Source organism: Colossoma macropomum, unplaced genomic scaffold, assembly GCF_904425465.1.
Source record: "Colossoma macropomum unplaced genomic scaffold, Colossoma_macropomum, whole genome shotgun sequence".
NCBI lineage: Eukaryota > Metazoa > Chordata > Actinopteri > Characiformes > Serrasalmidae > Colossoma > Colossoma macropomum.
Genome location: NW_023494809.1, coordinates 8,969,594 through 8,987,951, shown reverse-complemented (window position 1 = coordinate 8,987,951; position 18,358 = coordinate 8,969,594). Strand labels below are relative to the sequence as shown.

Genomic DNA, 18,358 nt, shown 5'->3' with positions numbered 1-18,358 from the left:
CCCCCAGTCACATGACAGGTTTTGTTTTGATCTTCAGAATTTCTCTACAGAAAACATACAGTGGACTATTAGTGTTTATTTGCTGACTTTGACATATTGTGGAAAAAATAAAATTAAAATGTGTCCTGTTTTTGGCAAATTTTATATTTTACGAGTTCTTTTTTCACAATATGTTAAACGCAGGATATAAATACAAATCGTGCACTAAAACTTGCTGGAAAATGCCATGTTGAAGTGTGTTTACTGTAGAGGAAGTGTCACTTATTGGGGGTGTTTAAACTTTTATGTACAACTGTATGGTACACTGATTGATATGGCTTCGAATTTTATTTTAGTACAAAAGACTGCAAAGTAGCATGTCCTTGTGAACACCCTGGGCCTCATTCACCAATATCTTCCCAAGTTGTTTCTTAAATGGGTCATTCTACAGAAATGTCCACTTTTTTATCTGTCCATAGGAGTCACTGGTGTGACTGACCGTCATTGGTTTTACACATAAGAAAGGTAGCACCAGACACATTAACACCAGTGACATTTTTAATGAAAAATGCATTTTACAAAAAGAGCATCAAACCACATTTTGTCAATCATGGAATGTCCACCAAAATATGTAATCTAATCCATTTGTATTCTATTTTTTTCACAATTACCTAAGAATAAAGTCGGTCACACCAGTGACGTCAACTAAAAGCTTCATGTGAAATCATGAGCTAAATGAGAAAATCTCTGATAACTGAGAGACACAGTGGACTCACCATGAGCTTTTCTTCATAGATTCTCAGGAAACAGGTAAAAGGAAGTCAAGTGATGTCATCAGTGTGATTTTTATTTCAAAATAAGAGACTTTTTGTTACGCAGTAACACCAGTGACATGACTCCTGGGGACCCCAACTTTCATTATATATTTTATAATATTTATTTGGCATCTGTTTTCTTTATGTCGTTTAAATCGTATATTCCCTAGTCATGTGTAGATTATTGCAGTTAAAATTGCAGAAAAAGATATTTTTTTTACGTCAAAATATGGCGCTCAGCCTTTACACATGACTGTGAGGACAAGCACTTCTGTGGTTCTTGGAATTCTATATAATTGATTTAAAAACCAATATTGCTAAATTGAGGCTCAAGAAGGTGTAATTGTTAAAATAACTTCTGAAATCCAATGTGTGAAGTGTAAGATATCTGTAAACGCCAGGGACACAAAAATTGATGTTTCTGTCCAATGACCTAAATGTGTTCTTGAGAAAGGTCCTAAGAACAAGTCTACGTCAGATTAATGACCTGTTCTTAAACCATAGAGATGTTCACACCTTCGTGCTCTTGAGTGTTTGTAGATTCTGTTCTTTCCTAAGAACAAATCTCAAATAAGAAAACTGCAAGTGGGTTTAAAGAAGAAATTTCTTAAGAACAGTTGGTGAATGAGGCCCACTGATCTTCTAAAAAGTGTGGCTGAGCTATGAACGATACAGATATGATGCATCTAGAGGCCCAGTTTTGATCACTGACACAAAAGTAAGTAGGAGACACTCGGGAGAGACTGAGGGGCGTCTCGAGATTAGTTTTAAATTCCAGTACAATGTTCTGAATATGTTTTTGTCTCTATTTTTGTACTGACCTTAGACACTTACCTGTGTGGGTCTCCTTCCCCCCCCCCGGTCGAGCTGGTCCTTCCTGACGTTATCCGAGTTTGTTTAAGTCATTAGTTGCTGTTTAGCTAAAGCAAGAATAACCAGTTTTAGACCAGGTTATTATTTATTTTATTGACGACATTTTACTGAGTGAGAAAGCAACCCCCAGCTATTTTACTTTCTGAGCTTCACATCCTGTAAAATCTATATAACTTTTATACCATCTGTGCCCAGAAGGTCCTCCTTTGCATAAAATGGTGTTAGCTAGCTGGCTAACGGCTGCTTGCCCAAATAATCTCTCCTTATTTTTGGCACTGCAATGACAGTGTCAATGATTACTGTATGAAAGTATGTTTGCTATATACAGGGGTGGGTTTAGTGATTCTGGGGTCCTACACTCTTACAACAGATGGTTAGGAAAGACGATTCTATATAGAACCATGAACCCTCAAAGAACCATTTGCATGCATAAAAGGTTCTTTGCGTGTTGAGAATTTCCCTGTTGTGGGACTAATAAAGGATTATCTTATTTTACCTTGAATAGTTCTTCAGATTGATGGAGAGTGTGTTGTATATGGTTCTATATAGAGTGATTGATTCAAGCTTGACATTGTAACAATAGCAGAACCCTTTTTGGTGCTGTATAGAACCATAAACAACACATTCTCTATCAACTTGAAGAACAATTTCATCATATCAAGAACCTTTTATGCATGCGAAAGATTCTTTGAGTGTTCATGTACTCAACATGTACAGTATACAGTGTTGTGAAAAAGTATTTGCCCCTTACCAATTTCTTCTGTTTTGCATATTTGTCACACTTGAAAGATTCAGATCATAAAACCAGTTTTAATATTAGACAAAAAAGCCCAAGTAAACACAAAATGCTGTTTTTTCAATGATGATATAATTTATTCAAGGAAAAGTGCTCTTCAGCCCTGCCTGGCCCTACATGAAAAATCAACCAGTTAACCAAAATCATTTGACTATTGGGTTCAGTTTCACTAGCCACACCCAGACATGATTACTGCCAGATTAGTTGAGCCTAAACATCACATAGAACCTGTCTGGCAGAGTGAAGTAGGCTAGAAGGTCTCAAAAAGCAGCACATTGTGCCACGTTCTAAAGAGGTTCAAATACAGATGCATTACAAAGTCACTGAAATCTACCATACAAGGGTTACAAAGCCATTGCTGAGGCTCTGGGACTCCAGCAAACCACAGTGAGAGCCATCATCCACAAATGGAGGAAACCTGGAACAATGGTGAACCTTCCCAGGAGTGGCCAGACTACTAGATTTTTACAGAGAGTGCATCAATGAATCATTCAGGAGGTCACAAAAGAACTCAGACAAACAGGTCACGATTACACGATTACACGATTACACAAGTACACGATTCCACAATAAGAAAAACACTAGGCAAAAATGCATCCATGGGAGAGTTGCAAATTGCAAAAAAAGACTTTTGGGATAATATTGTGTGGACTGATGAGTCAAAGGTGGAACCGTTACATCTGGAATAAAGCTAACACCACATTCTGCCATAAAAACATCATAACAACAGTGAAACATGGTGGAGGTAGTGTGAAGGTATGGAGCTGCTTTGCTGGACGACTTGTCATAATTGATGGAACCATGAACTCTCTCTCTCAATCAGAAAATCCTGAAGGAGAATGTCTGCTCGTCAGTTTGTGACCTAAAGCTCAAGCACAGTTGGGTTATGCAGTAGGACAATGATCCAAAGCACACAAGCAAGTTCACCTCTGAATGGCTCAAAAGAAACAAAATTAAGAGTTTTTGTGGCCGAGTCAAAGTCCTGACTTGAATCCCATTAAGACGCTGTGGCAAGACCTTAAACGATCAGTTCCTGCTCAAAATCTTTCTAATGTAGCTGAATTTAAATAATTAGGTCTAGGGGCAATTACTTTTTCACATGGGTGATACAGGGTTTCAAATAAATCTTTATCTTCAATAAATGGAAATCATCATTTAAAAGCTGCATTTTGTGTTTACTCGTCTTGTCTTTATCCTATATTCAAATTAGATGATCTGATGTGACAAATTAGATAAAATAGAAGAAATTGTGTTGAATTTTGTTTTGTAATTTGACTGGGCCCTCAGGTCATGGGGCCCCTTGGTGGTTGCCTAGTGCAAAGACCACCCTTGGCTGTTTATGTAGCTAATTTTAGTGGCATGCTGGCAAACAAAAACACTTTATCAGTTCACATCATACGTGACATTTGTCTGAGCAACATAGGTAACCACGTGGGTGATTTCAGTCAATTGGACAGCGTCTATGGTTCGGCAGTCGACCATGGTCACCATATCAGCAAGCTGTGACCTTTTTAGACCATACAGCTGCTGTTTTGGCTTATTGTATTGTGTGTAAACATTTATAAGCTGTATTATAAGCATTTACAATCGTGTTTATGTTAATGTCAGTTATCATAAAAGGCTTATGTAGGTGTCATATAGCCTTATGAACACTGCTGTACAGTAAAGTGTAACCAAACAGACAAACTATGTGTGAATATATAAATAAAGTCATTCTACCAAATTTGTCTAGACAGTAAAGAAGCTATTTAAAAAATAATTAAGCACTCAGACCTTATATATTTACAAGGATTCCGTTATGATCTATTTAAAGCTAAAGCATAAATTGAGATAATAATGAGTTAAATATATACAAAATCATCATATATAGGGTACTTGGGAGGTGGCTGTCCCAAATCCTAACCCCTAAATTTGCACTTGAGAATTTTCTAAAACTTAATCTTTTTAATTTCTTTCAAAGTAAAGTTAAAAGATTTAGATTTATCATAAGTTTAATTTGAAATAAAAAATGTAGAAAATGCTGTCCCACATTTTCATGTCACTACCGAAACAAAAAGAGTTTTAGTCCACAGGCGGAGCCTTATTTTAGCCACGCCCCTGCATTATAGAGCAGGACTGCATCCCTGTCCCTCATGGCCACATGGTGATCAGTTAGATCCCATTGTTTTAAAATAAGTGCTTCCTAAAGTCTGAAAATCAGTGTGGAATGTTATGAATTGTCTCTACCGAAACACATATTTTCTGCAGTGAAGTAGTCTTGTGTTTTAATGAAAAATATTATGATTTTATGTGTGTCACAGCTGTTCACAGCTGTGTTTGCTAGTCATGCACTGGCTAGTGTTTTTGAGTTCTGCACAAAATGAGCTAAAATTGTCACTACTGAAACAGTCACCACTGAAACATTTGGTAAAGTTCGTGTAGTTATGATTGTTTTGGTAGTTACAAAATGGAATGTTCAATCATTTGTTTTAATAAAATTAAACGTAATTAGCATATAGAGTCACTCAAAGCAAAAGGGATTTTAGTCTAAGTCAGTTTAAAAAGTCCAAAATGTGTTTTCAGCTTTGAACCAATTCAGTGGAACAATCGATACAGTTGAACAGCCTTATGCAAAAGTTTGTTGCGCCACAGTTCAAGTATGTTTTTTAAATAATAAAAAAAATGTAATTAAATATACTGGGGAAAAAACACAAAATGTGGTTTGTAAAATAAAAAAATGAGCACATTTTTTATTTTGTTTTATTTTTTTCAATACATTAAATTCAGGAAATAAAAATGTGCTCTATAAATTAGCAGAAAATGTCATATTTAACTGCGTTCTTTGTAGAGAATTTGATCATTTAATTTCACTTAAAAACATCAACTACACGAAACTTTTGCATACAACTGTATATAAAGGCGTCTGTATACATAATACCTCATATGTTATTGTTTTCTTTCACACATAATTCAGAAAGACTCATTTGGATGAAATTCACTTTTATTAGCAGACATTGTCTCAAAGCAGCTTGTCCAGAAATCCGGGTTTCAACCCATCCTCCTCTGGACCACACCGGACCCGGCAGTTAGGAAACAAGTAGAACAAGTTTAAAAGGAATAATAGTTGGAAAAAAGTTAAATGTCTGTCAAAGTACACAATAAACCTGTTTGCGAAACATCAGATGATGCAGGCTGTTTTGCTGGAAGGTCTACAGTCCAGCAGAGGAATCCTGACCAGTAAAGAAAATATTACACTAAAACACACCGTTATTATATTAAAGTCTTTAAAGTCAAATCAAAGTTCATATTTATCATACTGAAGTTGACCTTTACCCTGATAGTGTTAATCCTTTAACACCAGTACATGATAATAAATATTCTCTGTGATGCAGTAAAGTCTATATGAATGCATATTTTATTATTCTTGATCCTGATTTAAAAATGATTAACATGTGACAAATATTATAATTTGGTTCAAATAATATATAAGAAAGCCAAGTATTTAACAGTTCAGCAGGCCTGTATAATCAGTTTATTAGTAATCATCAATTGCAGCCCACTGTATTAATCAGAAAAGCTTAATAGATCAATATATGTAAAAATAAAGTATGCCGTTTTAATTTTAGTGTTTTTTCCACTTTGAGTGTAACATGAACAAATCATTTTAAGACGTCAAAATCTGTCAAATCTCAAATTATTTGAAAACCACACCTATTACATAACATATTAAATCATTTCATAAATGGCATCTTCCTCACACAGTCAGAAGTGTCCATGTGAGGCTAGGCAGGTTTATTTTAAAAGGGATACATCAGCGTCTCTTTAACCTGATCTCTATCTTCGCATCTGCACACTCTCCTAGGGTTCTTTAGTAAAGACAAAGGTTCTTTATAGAACCATAAATATGTATGCAGTATGTATAAAATGGTTCTATGTCACAATTGTTACAAGTTGACATCATACATTCTTTCAAAAGATGGCTCTTCAAGGGTTCTTTAGTAAAGAAGACGGTTCTATATAGAACCTTGAACACTCAAAGAACCTTTTGCATGATTAAAGGGTTCTTTGCATTGTGAAAAGGTTCTTCGGATTGATGGAGAATGTGCTAAAGAACCCTTTTTGAAAAAGGTTCTATGTAGCCAACAAAAAAAAATACTTCTGAAAATCCCACATTTTCATGTCACTACTGAATTATACTGAAATTTTAAAAAATGGTGGAATTCCCCTTTGAGGAAAGCAAAAGTTACCGGAACTACTTTTTTACTGTGGTAAAAGTTGTATATAAAAAATTTAAGAGCAGCTTTGGTAGGTGACATTGGTGTCTGTCTTATCCTAAACCTGCTCTATTAGACTGTCATATAATATAAAGTATATAGTCAAGCATTTTAAAAGTTTGTTCTCAGAATTCAGCAGCTGCCCATTGGCTTCTATCATAATGTTATAGGCACCCTGGTCAAATTAGATGTCTGTAAGACATTTGTTTAAACTGAGGAGCTGGCAACTTACATTCTTAACTAAAACTAGGCTGGTCAGCTAGATAGCCAACAGCCTAAACAACTCCATCATTAATATCACAGGCTTGAGTTAAAGAACTTACGGTATGATTAACTGTAAAATAGGGGCATAAAGCCTAATCAATGTCACTTGAAAGTCTTACACGCTTCAAATGTTCATGTTTCAGTCAGAAGTCGCATCAAACCCAGGCTGAGTCCCAAACGGCTCTGTACTCCCTAAATAGTGTGCTAACTATGAGAGTTTAGAAATTCTAGCCTCTACAGCCAAATAGTGCATCATTTGTCGAGTGTGGATGTGTCTGAGCCCCAAATGATTATTTCTTAGCTGTATTTAGCTCTGTTGGGCTGCAGGATCCAGTATTTAAATTCCTACATAGTGCACTATGTAGGGAGCAGGGAGCTATTTTAGGTTCAGCCCCAGTGTGAGAAGAGGGGTGCCGCTGGATTGGTGCTAAATAAGACTCACGGTGGTAATTTGGTGACCAAAAAGTACTTATAAGCGAAAGTTTTTGCATTAAACAGTGCTGTTTTATCCTTTGTTTACTGTTATATGACAAAAGATTAACAAATCATGAAATGACCGCAGTATACAGCGATGGGCGAATGAACGTTCTCCTCATTCAGCAGTCCATGGTTGCTTGGCAATGATACCGTACTCTAAAGAAACTACATTTCTTGGCGGAATACTTGTTTATGTCGATTATTATTAATGGTAACGCACAGCCTCAAGTGGCTTATTGCTTTAATATTAGTGTGTTCTCTAGAGAGAGTGTGTTACCTTATTTTCACTTAGAAAATCAATGATGCAGATGGAGATCAGGTTGAAAATGCTGCAGTATTCCTTTAAAGCTATTTAAATGGCTTCATAAGCATCATGAAACTTGAGACATACAAAAATACTTTCTCATGACAGCCACATGGCATGAAGGAAAACATCAGTCATTGAAAAGTGGTTCTTATGAATGTGTGGTGATTGGCTGACCAAGATTTGTATGGAGGTGCCTAGTGTCCATTCCTGGACGATGAAGGAGGATAGAAGTCGATCCTATCCTCAGTCCCTCTCTGCCATTCCTCCAGATTATTCTTACATATTCTTACAGCAAGGCTTCTTCTCCTCCTGAGGGTCAGCTGGTGCAGTTTTGGGACTGGACAGTGACACTGCATTGATTGACCCGCGGGTCACCTCTTTACTGCTCACTTTCTTATGGATTTCTGCAACAGAATTAGTTTTGGTGTTTTGTAAAGAAAGTGCTGCACTTCTGAATTCAAGCATGAACATAATTTGACATGAATAAAACGTATTTCATTAATACAATTATTGCACAAATTCAAGCCATCTGACAAAAATGTACCAAAATTTGCACCACTATAGGATTTTTTTTTACGATAAATGATAATTCACACCATATTTTGGCATTTTACAGTATTATGAGTTGCATTTTCTTGACATAGCTAAATTATAACACGTTTGACAAGTAATGTAAACATATTTTGGTATTTTATTTTGCATTTTCTTCTGAATGATATATACATATTGGAGTTAAGTAAATTCAGTGCATCACTTTTTTAGTGTGGTAATTTTGAAATGTATTAAAATATAAAATGCAAACACAAGACACGTTTCTATAGAAGCCCATTTCCTTACTTTCCCAAGAATTTGACATAGTATATCAAAACACTGATTTGCTTTCTCAAAATTTTGACCATGTATCTTGAATATTATGTCATCATAGTATGTCAAAATAATGACTGATTTTCTCAAAAATTTGACTTAGTATCACAAAATGATGAGTTGCTTTCCTAAGAAATTGACATAGCATGTCAAAATAATGACTAACATTTTTAACATTTTGACTTGAGCATATTAAGATAATTACTTACTTTCTCAAGAATTTGACATAGTACATCCAAATAATGATTTTCTTTCTCAAAATGTTGATAACGTATCTCAAAATATTGACCTACATTCTTGAGAATTTGACATAGTATGTCAAAAAAGTCTTTTTCTCAGAATCTCAACATAAAATCTTGAAATAATGACTTACGTTCTCAAGAATTTGACATAGTATGTCAGAATAATGACTTCTCTTCTCAACATTTTTACTTAAAATCTCAAAATAACAAGTTACTTTCTTAAGAATTTGGCATAGTATGTCAAAAAAACTAATATTTTTAACATTTTGACTTAGTGTCTCAAAATAATTACTTACTTTCTCAAAAATGTGACATAGTGTATTTAAATAATGATTTATTTTCTCAAAATGTTGCCTAAGTGTCTCAAAATGATAATCTTCATTCTTAAGAATTCAACATAGTATGTCAAAAAAAGTCATTTTCTTAGAATCTTAACATAGAATCTTGAAATAAAGACTTTCTAAAGAATGACATAGTATGTCAAAATGATAACTTATTTTCTCAACATTTTGACTAAATATCTCAAAAATAATGAGTTACTTTCTCACAGATTTGACACATTATGTCAAAATAATGACTTTTTTCTCAACATTTTGACTTACTATCTCAAAATAATGAGATGGTTTTTTTTGAGAATTTAGTATATCAAATTGTTACCCAGAATCTTGAAATAATGACTTACTCTTTCAATAATTTCATTTAGTATCTTAAATTACTTACTTCATCAAACTACTGACTTAATATCTCAAAATAATGATTTACTTTCTTTACATCTAAATTCAAACTCTTTATTTCAATATGTTGAGAAATTAAGTGATTATTTCGACATACCAAATCATACTCATACAAGATACTAAGTCTAATTATTGAGAAGTATGTCATGAAAACATGAGTCATTATTTTAAGATACTAAATTGATATTTTGAAAAGTCCGTTTTTAGATAATAAGTCAAAATATTAACATGTTACTGCCGGAAACTCAGAAAGAGCTAAAAAAAAAAAGTTTTTTCCTCCCCTATCTGGCAGGAATGGACCATACATTTCACTGTATAATGAAGCCAGATGACAGTAAGTACCGTAATTCCAAGAGCAGAGCTACAAGGAAGAAAAAGCCACAGAAATCTGAGCCAAAGTATTGACTGTATACAGAACTCACCTATTAGGACATTGTTGAACGCGGTCTCCACGTTTGTTGACTCCAAGGCTGAAGTTTCCATGAACAGCAGCCCGTTTTTTTCTAAATGAGAGAGCGATGTGTGTCAGCGCTGCACATCACTGCTGTCATATCAATTACACCAGTTTATAATGCCAGCAGCCCTTTACATGTGACCATGAATGACAAAAGAACTGAAACTGCTTGGAATACAATCTTATTACATCAATATACAGTTGTGTGTAAAAGTTTGAGCACCCCTGGTCAATTGGCACATTTTGACATTTTAGATAATATATTTTCCAGTATTTTAAGCTCTGCAAATAAATAGAATTTGTGCATTAAACTTGCAGAAGAATGTCATACACTACTATATTGCCAAAAGTATTCGCTCGTCTGTCTTCACACGCATATGAACTTGAGTGACATCCCATCCCCATGGCTCACAGTCTCCGCTCTAATTTATCCCAAAGATGTTCTATCGGGTTGAGGTCAGGACTCTGTGCAGGCCAGTCAAGTTCTTCCACACCAAACTCGCTCATCCATGTCTTTATGGACCTTGCTTTGTGCACTGGTGCGCAGTCATGTTGGAACAGGAAGGGGCCATCCCCGAACTATTCCCACAAAGTTGAGAGCATGAAATTGTCCAAAACCTCTTGGTGCTGAAGCATTAAGAGTTCCTTTCACTGGAACTAAGGGCCCGAGCCCAACTCCTGAAAAACAACCCCACACCATAATAACCCCCTCCACCAAACTTTACACTTGGCACTATGCAGTCAGATGAGTTCTCCTGGCAACCGCCAAACCCAGATTCGTCCATCGGATTGCCAGATGGAGAAGCGTGATTCGTCACTCCAGAGAATACGTCTCCACTGCTCTAGAGTCCAGTGGCAGCGCTTTACACCACTGCATTCAACGCTTTGCATTGCACTTGGTGAGGTAAGGCTTGGATGCAGCTGCTCGGCCATGGAAACCCATTCCATGAAGCTCTCTATGCTGTTCTTGAGCTAATCTGAAGCCCGCATGAAGTTTGGAAGTCTGTAGTGATTGACTCTGCAGAAAGTTGCCGACCTCTGTGCACTATGTGCCTCAGCATCCGCTGACCCTGCTCTGTCATTTTACGTGGCCTACCACTTCGTGGCTGAGTTGCTGTCGTTCCCAATCGCTTCCACTTTGTTATAATACCACTGACAGTTGACTGTGGAATATTTAGTAGCGACTGCACAGGTGGCATCCTATCACGGTACTACACTGGAATTCACTGAGCTCCTGAGAGCGACACATTCTTTTACAAATGTTTGTAGAAGCAGTCTGCAGGCCTAGGTGCTTGGTTTTATACACCTTTGGCCATGGAAGTGATTGGAACACCTGAATTCAATGATTATAATAATACTTTTGGCAATATAGTGTATTTAAGTTTGTTCTCTGTAGTGAATGTAACTTATTTACACTTAGAAAATCAACTAAATGTAATCTGACTGGGGAGTGTTCAAACGTTTGCACATGGCTACACATTATATTAAAGAAAATTTTTCCTCTTCCAATAAAGTTACCATTTCAGAGAAGTTATTCATTAACTACCAGAATTTACTCAGTAACTACTAAACTGTTTCTGCAGTTATGAGAGTGAATTCAAATGTAGGCCCAAATACAGGCCCCTGCAGTTTAATGGGTTATTCAAAATAAAGACACATTTAAAAAACAGTTTAGTACCTGCGAAATCCTTTGCATCCTCTGTTGGCACAGACCGTATCGTTGACAAGTCTGATTTGTTGCCCACTAGCATGACCACTATGTGGGGGTCCGCATGGTCATAAAGTTCCTTCAGCCAGCGCTCCGCACTCTCATAGGTCAGGTGCTTTGAAATGTCATAAACTAGCAGCGCTCCAACGGCACCCCGATAATAACTGAGGAGGAGGAACAGAAGAAACAAGGCTCAGTTAACTGCACAAGGCTTTTGGGTTGGTCTTGATCCATGGTAGGAAATTTCTGGGAAGGTTTTTGGACTATTTGGACCTGACAAATAAGACACCTCTGTCATTCTGCTAATGCCTAAACATGGATTCTCAAAATTTAGGCTAAATAGCCAAAGTTAAGCTTAATTCGATTTAACCCAGTAAAGTAATGGTACAGTAATAGGTGGCCCCTGGCAATCATGGGGCCCTAAGTAGCTGCTTATGTCACTTATTAGGAAGAGCAGGACTGCACTTTTTTTCAAACGAGCAACAAATAATGAAAGGAACTGTAAAAGAGTTAATTTGAACGGAATTGGATTTGAAAGTGTCTTGAATGAAACGTGCAGAAATTAGTGTTTTCTAGCCCTTGTGGTGACCTACAATTTCACAGTCCAACTGAAACCACAAGCAAGAAGAGGGACCTTCTTGATGCTGTGTTTGGATAGACCAGGAAAACTAATGAACTCCCACGTTGACCACAAAAACTGCATTCATAGCTACCAAATACCAGTTTCAGTAGTTTTTAACATGCCCTAGTCATCAAGGCCAACTTGAAAGCCGTTCCATAACTATTAGCTCAAGTGAGAGAGGGAATCAAGGTAAGTGGCGACTTTAGCAGCACATCTTACCCAGAAATCATTGCGATCTTACACATTTTCCTCTGAAAACCCAAAGAAAAAATATCTGGCAGAGCTGTTTATAAACCATAGATTACTTACACATAATACTTAATATTACATATCTAAAAATATGATTTGCTATGTTCAAGCTGGGGTTTTTGTGGCTGACTACTCCATCTGATAAGACTGTTGAGGCAACCTTGTTACTTTACTTTGCTAACTAGTTAGCAAGCTAAAGGCTACACAGCTAGCAACAACAAAAAGAAAGGCAAGACCCATTGGTTCTAAATCAAATCAATTATTCACAAAACATGTTATGTTCAGACCTTTTAGCATTACAAAGCTTACATGGCTGGCTAGTTGGCTCACCATGGGGTCACTGTCCCCTCCTTCTGTTGAGCTGTGAGTGACCACTTGTGTAACATAAGTGTGACACACTTCTGAGAACTACTTGGAGTCAGATTTGGCAAGACTATTGTTAAAAACAATACTGAAATGGGACTGTAGACATAAATATGTAGGTAATCTCCATGTTAGCTGGGTTTACAAGTTTGCAAGCCAGAACATTCCCTGATACCATACGAGTGCAGTAGACCAAGCTGAAGTCCATTTCAGCAGATCTTACGACATTATGAGTTGACAAAACTGTCCAAGCGCAACATAAACAGCCTTTCCACTGTATGTGTGCAGAGGCCGTACTCACGCAGAGGTTATGGCTCGATATCTTTCCAGTCCGGCCGTGTCCCATATCTGGGCTTTGATGGTCAAGCCCTCTAACTGCACGGTTCTTGTGCTGAACTCCACGCCAATGGTCGTCCGGCTGTCGTGGTTGAACTCATTCTTGGTGAATCTCGAGAGAAGATTGCTCTTGCCCACACCCGATTCCCCTATTAGCACCACTGGAAAACAAATAGAGAACCATTTAATGGCAGGCTAACCATCTTCTTGCTACTACAGGCCCAGGCCTGCACTAGCTATGTAGTACCTGTGCTTGCTAAATAGGTAGCTCAGTTTAGGTCGTCTGATCCAAATCAAAAGCTAATCTTAAAGGTATTATGACTCATTTGGGATGTTCTGTTGCTAAGGTGGACCATTTAAAATGCCGGCCATCACGCCCTGTAACAAATTAGGCAATTGCAGGGTATGTCCAGGCAAGCCAGAGAGATTTAAACATTTCATAATTGAAAATGAACGTCACACCTTTTCAAACAGACAGTGGTTGAATCACATACATTGTAGTATCTGGCAAGACTATGAGGAGGAAAAGACTAATGCTAACACTGATGAGAACAGAGTGTCTCATTTTCACCATAATGCACTTGCACTATGCACTATGGCCCGAATGTTGAGTATTTTGAACTAAATGAAAAAGTAATGTAGACAAATTCCGCACGGTACCTCATAGCACTGAATAGCGCCTAGGTTAGCTGTTGTTAGCCAACGTTAGCTAGCTAAAATTAGCTATAACATGCCCAGTTTTAAAACCTCTAGATCCATTTACCGAATGACCCAACGCAAGTAAGTATATGTAGAAAAAATGATTTTTAAAGGGCAACGACATAAATCACATTTGTTCCACACATTTCTCACAGTTTCACTAACATTACATTGTTTGTTAATGACAGTACATTTCAAATTTTCTCTCAAAATTATTCTAAAACAACGCCTCAGGAATCAAGCAGTGTATTCATAACCATTTCAATTTAAAACTTTCTATATTGGAGCTTTAAGAGGCCTATAACTCTTCAGATGTCTGGTTCACTAGTGCACTATACAAGTAGTAGTGAAATGTAGCCTTTGCTGTTTACCGTGACGTTTGACTTTGCTAACTGCCTTCGCACAAAAACAGGCCCTGTGTCTTAAATTAAGTACAACCCCAATTCCAAAACCAATGGGACTGTATGTGAAATGCTAATAAAACTTTTAACAGCACTGAATAATGGTTTGGGGACAGAAGACACAAACTGATCGAGGTTTGAAAGCAGAATTTTTTTTGCTATCCTTTTGTTGTGCAAGTCTTCAGCTACACAACCGTACAAGGCTTTCATTGTCGTATTTTGAGTGTAATAAGACACGTTTTCAATGGGAGACATTTCTGGCCTGAAGGTGCTGAATTACATGCCTGAAGGTAGTGAATTACTGCCTGATTCCTGAGGCATTGTTTTAGAATAATTTTGGGAGAAGAGTTTGGCCTAAAATTATGATTTTTAATCCATTCATGGCAGACAGGTACATGCAGGGTGTCCTAAGGCAAAACAGTCTCCAAAGAAAATGCATTTTTTCTGATTTACCACTGTTTTACCTTCATCAACATCATATATCAGACATGTAGGTCCACTGGTTGCTTGGGTTGTAAATAAAATGACTATATGCAAAAGTTTGGGCACTCCTGATTAAATAATACTTGTTTTGTTGATTTTCTTAGTGAAAACAAGTGAACACATCCTCTACAGAGAACACATGGCTGCACATTTTAAGGCACAAATACTGTTTATATGCTAAATTTAACATATTGGGGGGGGGGGTGGTTATATGAACTGTGTCCTCTGCAAAAATTATAGAACATTTTATATTTTATGCTTTTTTTTCCAAAAAATTACTTACACTTAGAAAATCAACAAAACATGTAATTTGACAAACCTTTGCATATGACTGTAAGTCATGAAATACGAGCAAACATTCAAAAGGCAGTGGGATTTAGCTGTAGACTGAAAGGACCCCAGTACGCGATGTTACACTAAGCCTTTTGAGATGCAGCCAAAGTTTAAGGCTGAATTTGTTCACACTGAACCAGACACCTTTGCACCACCTTAACTGGTGAAGAGCTGCACAAGAAACCAGGTGTAATCTCATGTTTAATTTCAACCAAAAGGATCACCTCAGCACATCGTTCACCTGTCTTGCTTTTCCAATCAAGGAAACCACTGAAAAGCCTTACTTTGTGCTTTGTAGAGTAAGATTGGGAGAAAAACCACACACTTCCCCTCCCTTACACGCTAACCTGCCTTGCGCAAACAGCACCCTGGTTGCTATGGCAAATCAGATCTGTGACCTTGGAGCTTTCTGTTTATATGTTGGGTGAGAAACGAATCCTCCGCTGGGCGAAAATATCCACTGGCTTTGCACCAGGTTGGACATTATGTCCATTTGTCTTGCATTCAGCTGCAGTTGTGCACATGTTCAAAGCAAATTAGAAATCATCGGATTAAACAATGGCCTTCCTTGAGGCCTTTCACCTGACTGTTTCTGCTTTTCTAATTACTGAAATCGCGCAGTCGTGGCAATCCAGTCACCAAATGTTCCTCATTACCCATGTGACCAACGTTATCAGTCATTGCTCTGCATACATACATCAGCATGTCATACTGTGCACAAACCATTTCCTCTTCAGAGGCATTTTGGTGCAACTGAATGAGTGACACACTGATACAGAAATTAACTGAGTGGATATCAGATAAATAAGAGAGGCAGTTCTCAAAATGTGTCATAATCTAGACCTAAACATAACACTCAACTGCAAGCAGTTTATATGGTTCTGGCAACATTAGTGTATATACAGTGGGGTCCCAATGTCTGAGACCACTCGTGAAAAAGCTTCTATTTTGCACTTCTTTCTAATTTAATAGCATAACATTTTGAATAAAAAGAAGAATCTTTAAAATTTTAACACAAATTTCAGAATTTCTTCGTATTTCATATGTCCATCTTTCGCTTTACTGACAGGTACACACACCACAAATTAGTGCAAAAGCCTCTGAACACGAGCTTCACTGGAAGAGATAAGGCCTCAACACTGTCATTGTCATAAATGTGCTTCAATTTGAATAGTAACCTACAAACAGCTACCAAATGAAGAATCTTGAATATTTTTCTTTCATTTTGCTTCTCATAGCTTTTCTTTGTTTAAAATGTTTCAGTTCTAAAAAGTTCTACTCTTTCGGACTCTGCAGTGCATACAGTTGTATACTAAAGCAATAAGCCACAAGAGGCAGTGCGTTACTGCAATTTAATCATGGGGAAGGGTGTTGTTAGGCACGATGCGAAGCAGAGGATTTTTGTGCTGTGGCACAGTGATAGCGGCGGTCATAGGAGTGCCTATATCGTAGATTTTACAGGCTTTGAACACAGCTCAGCCAAACAGATTTTAGGACTGGAACTATCAGTTTTATAAAGCAGTTTGAGCACCCCCAGTCAAATAGTATTTTTAGTTGACTTTCTAAGTGAAAATAAATTAGCATCTTCAATATAGCATTTGTCGTGCAAATTTTAGCGCACAATTTCTATTCATTTGCCGAATTTAATGTATTGGAAAAACCTGAATTATAAAATGTGTCATAACTTTTGCACAGGCCTCAATTTATGTTCCTTCCGCCCACCCCCAGACATGTTAAATTCAGCAAGTAAACATTCATTTTGCATTGAAATGTGCAGAAGTGTGTTCTCCGTAGAGGATGCGTTCATTTATTTTCACTTAGAAAATAAACAAAACATGTAATTTGACCAGGGGTGCCCAAACTTTTGCTGGACATGCCACTAATATCTGATTGTCCCACAATATATTTCAAAAAATACAATATACAAAACGTGTATAATTCTCTAAAATAAACCAGTAATCAGGTTTAATGTGGCTGTTTAAACAATTTAATAAAACATTTCTTTTGACAATAAGTGTATTTTCACCAAACACGAAATATCATTAGAATAGATGCAAATAAACAGAAATACAGTAAAAAGTCATAGAAATATTGTATTTTGAAAAAAAAAAAAAAGTAGTTGATATCGTTTAAAGAACACAGTTTGGTCACAGATTTCTCCTCAGTCATTGCACAGATCAATAAGTCAATTCCATCACCAGCACTCTTGATATATAATGATATATAATGATATATTATGATGCCTAATGAATCGAGTGATTATTCAGATCAGGTGTTGGATCATATCTATAAAATCATATGATAGTATTTTTGGAGGACTAGTTTGATCTGGCCTGCTATAAACATGCTCCTGTCCACATGTCCAATAAACATTTAAGATATTTTAATTAATCTGTGGTTCTAAGTGTAACTGGACCAGTAGGACACTTGGAAAGTCTCACTGAAACTGCCTAGAGTTAAAGGTTTTCTTCTTTCTTCTGCTCTCCTTCCAAGCTTTTTAAATACAGCCCCAAATTCCTAATCCAAACACGGTGTCATTTCCAAACCAGCGGAAAAACAGAATGTCAAAAGCGAAAAAAAATCAAAGAACGCACCTTTAAAGACAAAGTTGTAGGCCTCATCTGACCCCATTTCTCACATGAGTTCCTCTTTCTCAAAATCTGGATAAGCTCATGAGTCAAAATCCCAGCGTGTGTAGACGGGGAAAAGAAAACAGAGGTGACGGAACACGTCCACTAGCTGCACAGCAAAAAATAAGCAATTAGTAAGTAAATAAAACTCAATATGTATGTTTTCAATCACAACTCAGTGCGTATTTGGTGAAAAGTTTACCTGCTGGTACGAGGAACTAGCCGTAGTGTTTGGCCAGGCATTTCCGCTGACAAGCAGACAGGGGGGATGGAGGTGGGGTGGGGTGGGGCTGGTGGGGGTGTGTGTGTGAGGCTGAATCGTAAGCAGGTTGAACAAGTAGGGCGAGCACAGGTGCAGTCATACGAAACCGCCTCTAGTGCTGCACCTGCCTGGCCAATTAGGACGCAGACAGACGCAGGCCTCGCCCACTTTCGAGGGACAGCCAATCTGTTTGGTTTCTGTCCGAAGCAGGAAG

At 37.2% G+C, this 18,358-nt stretch overlaps 1 protein-coding gene across 1 annotated transcript; it reads right to left on the bottom strand.

Annotated features, from left to right (window-relative positions):
* Positions 1–7,382: 7,382 nt before the first annotated feature.
* Positions 7,383–18,180, bottom strand: rab25b (RAB25, member RAS oncogene family b). Its single transcript, XM_036558608.1, has 6 exons — positions 18,085–18,180; positions 17,847–17,991; positions 13,302–13,497; positions 11,737–11,930; positions 10,027–10,107; positions 7,383–8,168 (listed from the first exon to the last, which is right to left on the bottom strand). Exons 2-6 carry the CDS (start codon positions 17,881–17,883, stop codon positions 8,041–8,043), a joined length of 636 nt encoding a protein of 211 aa, XP_036414501.1. The 5' UTR covers positions 17,884–17,991; positions 18,085–18,180; the 3' UTR covers positions 7,383–8,040.
* Positions 18,181–18,358: the final 178 nt, after the last annotated feature.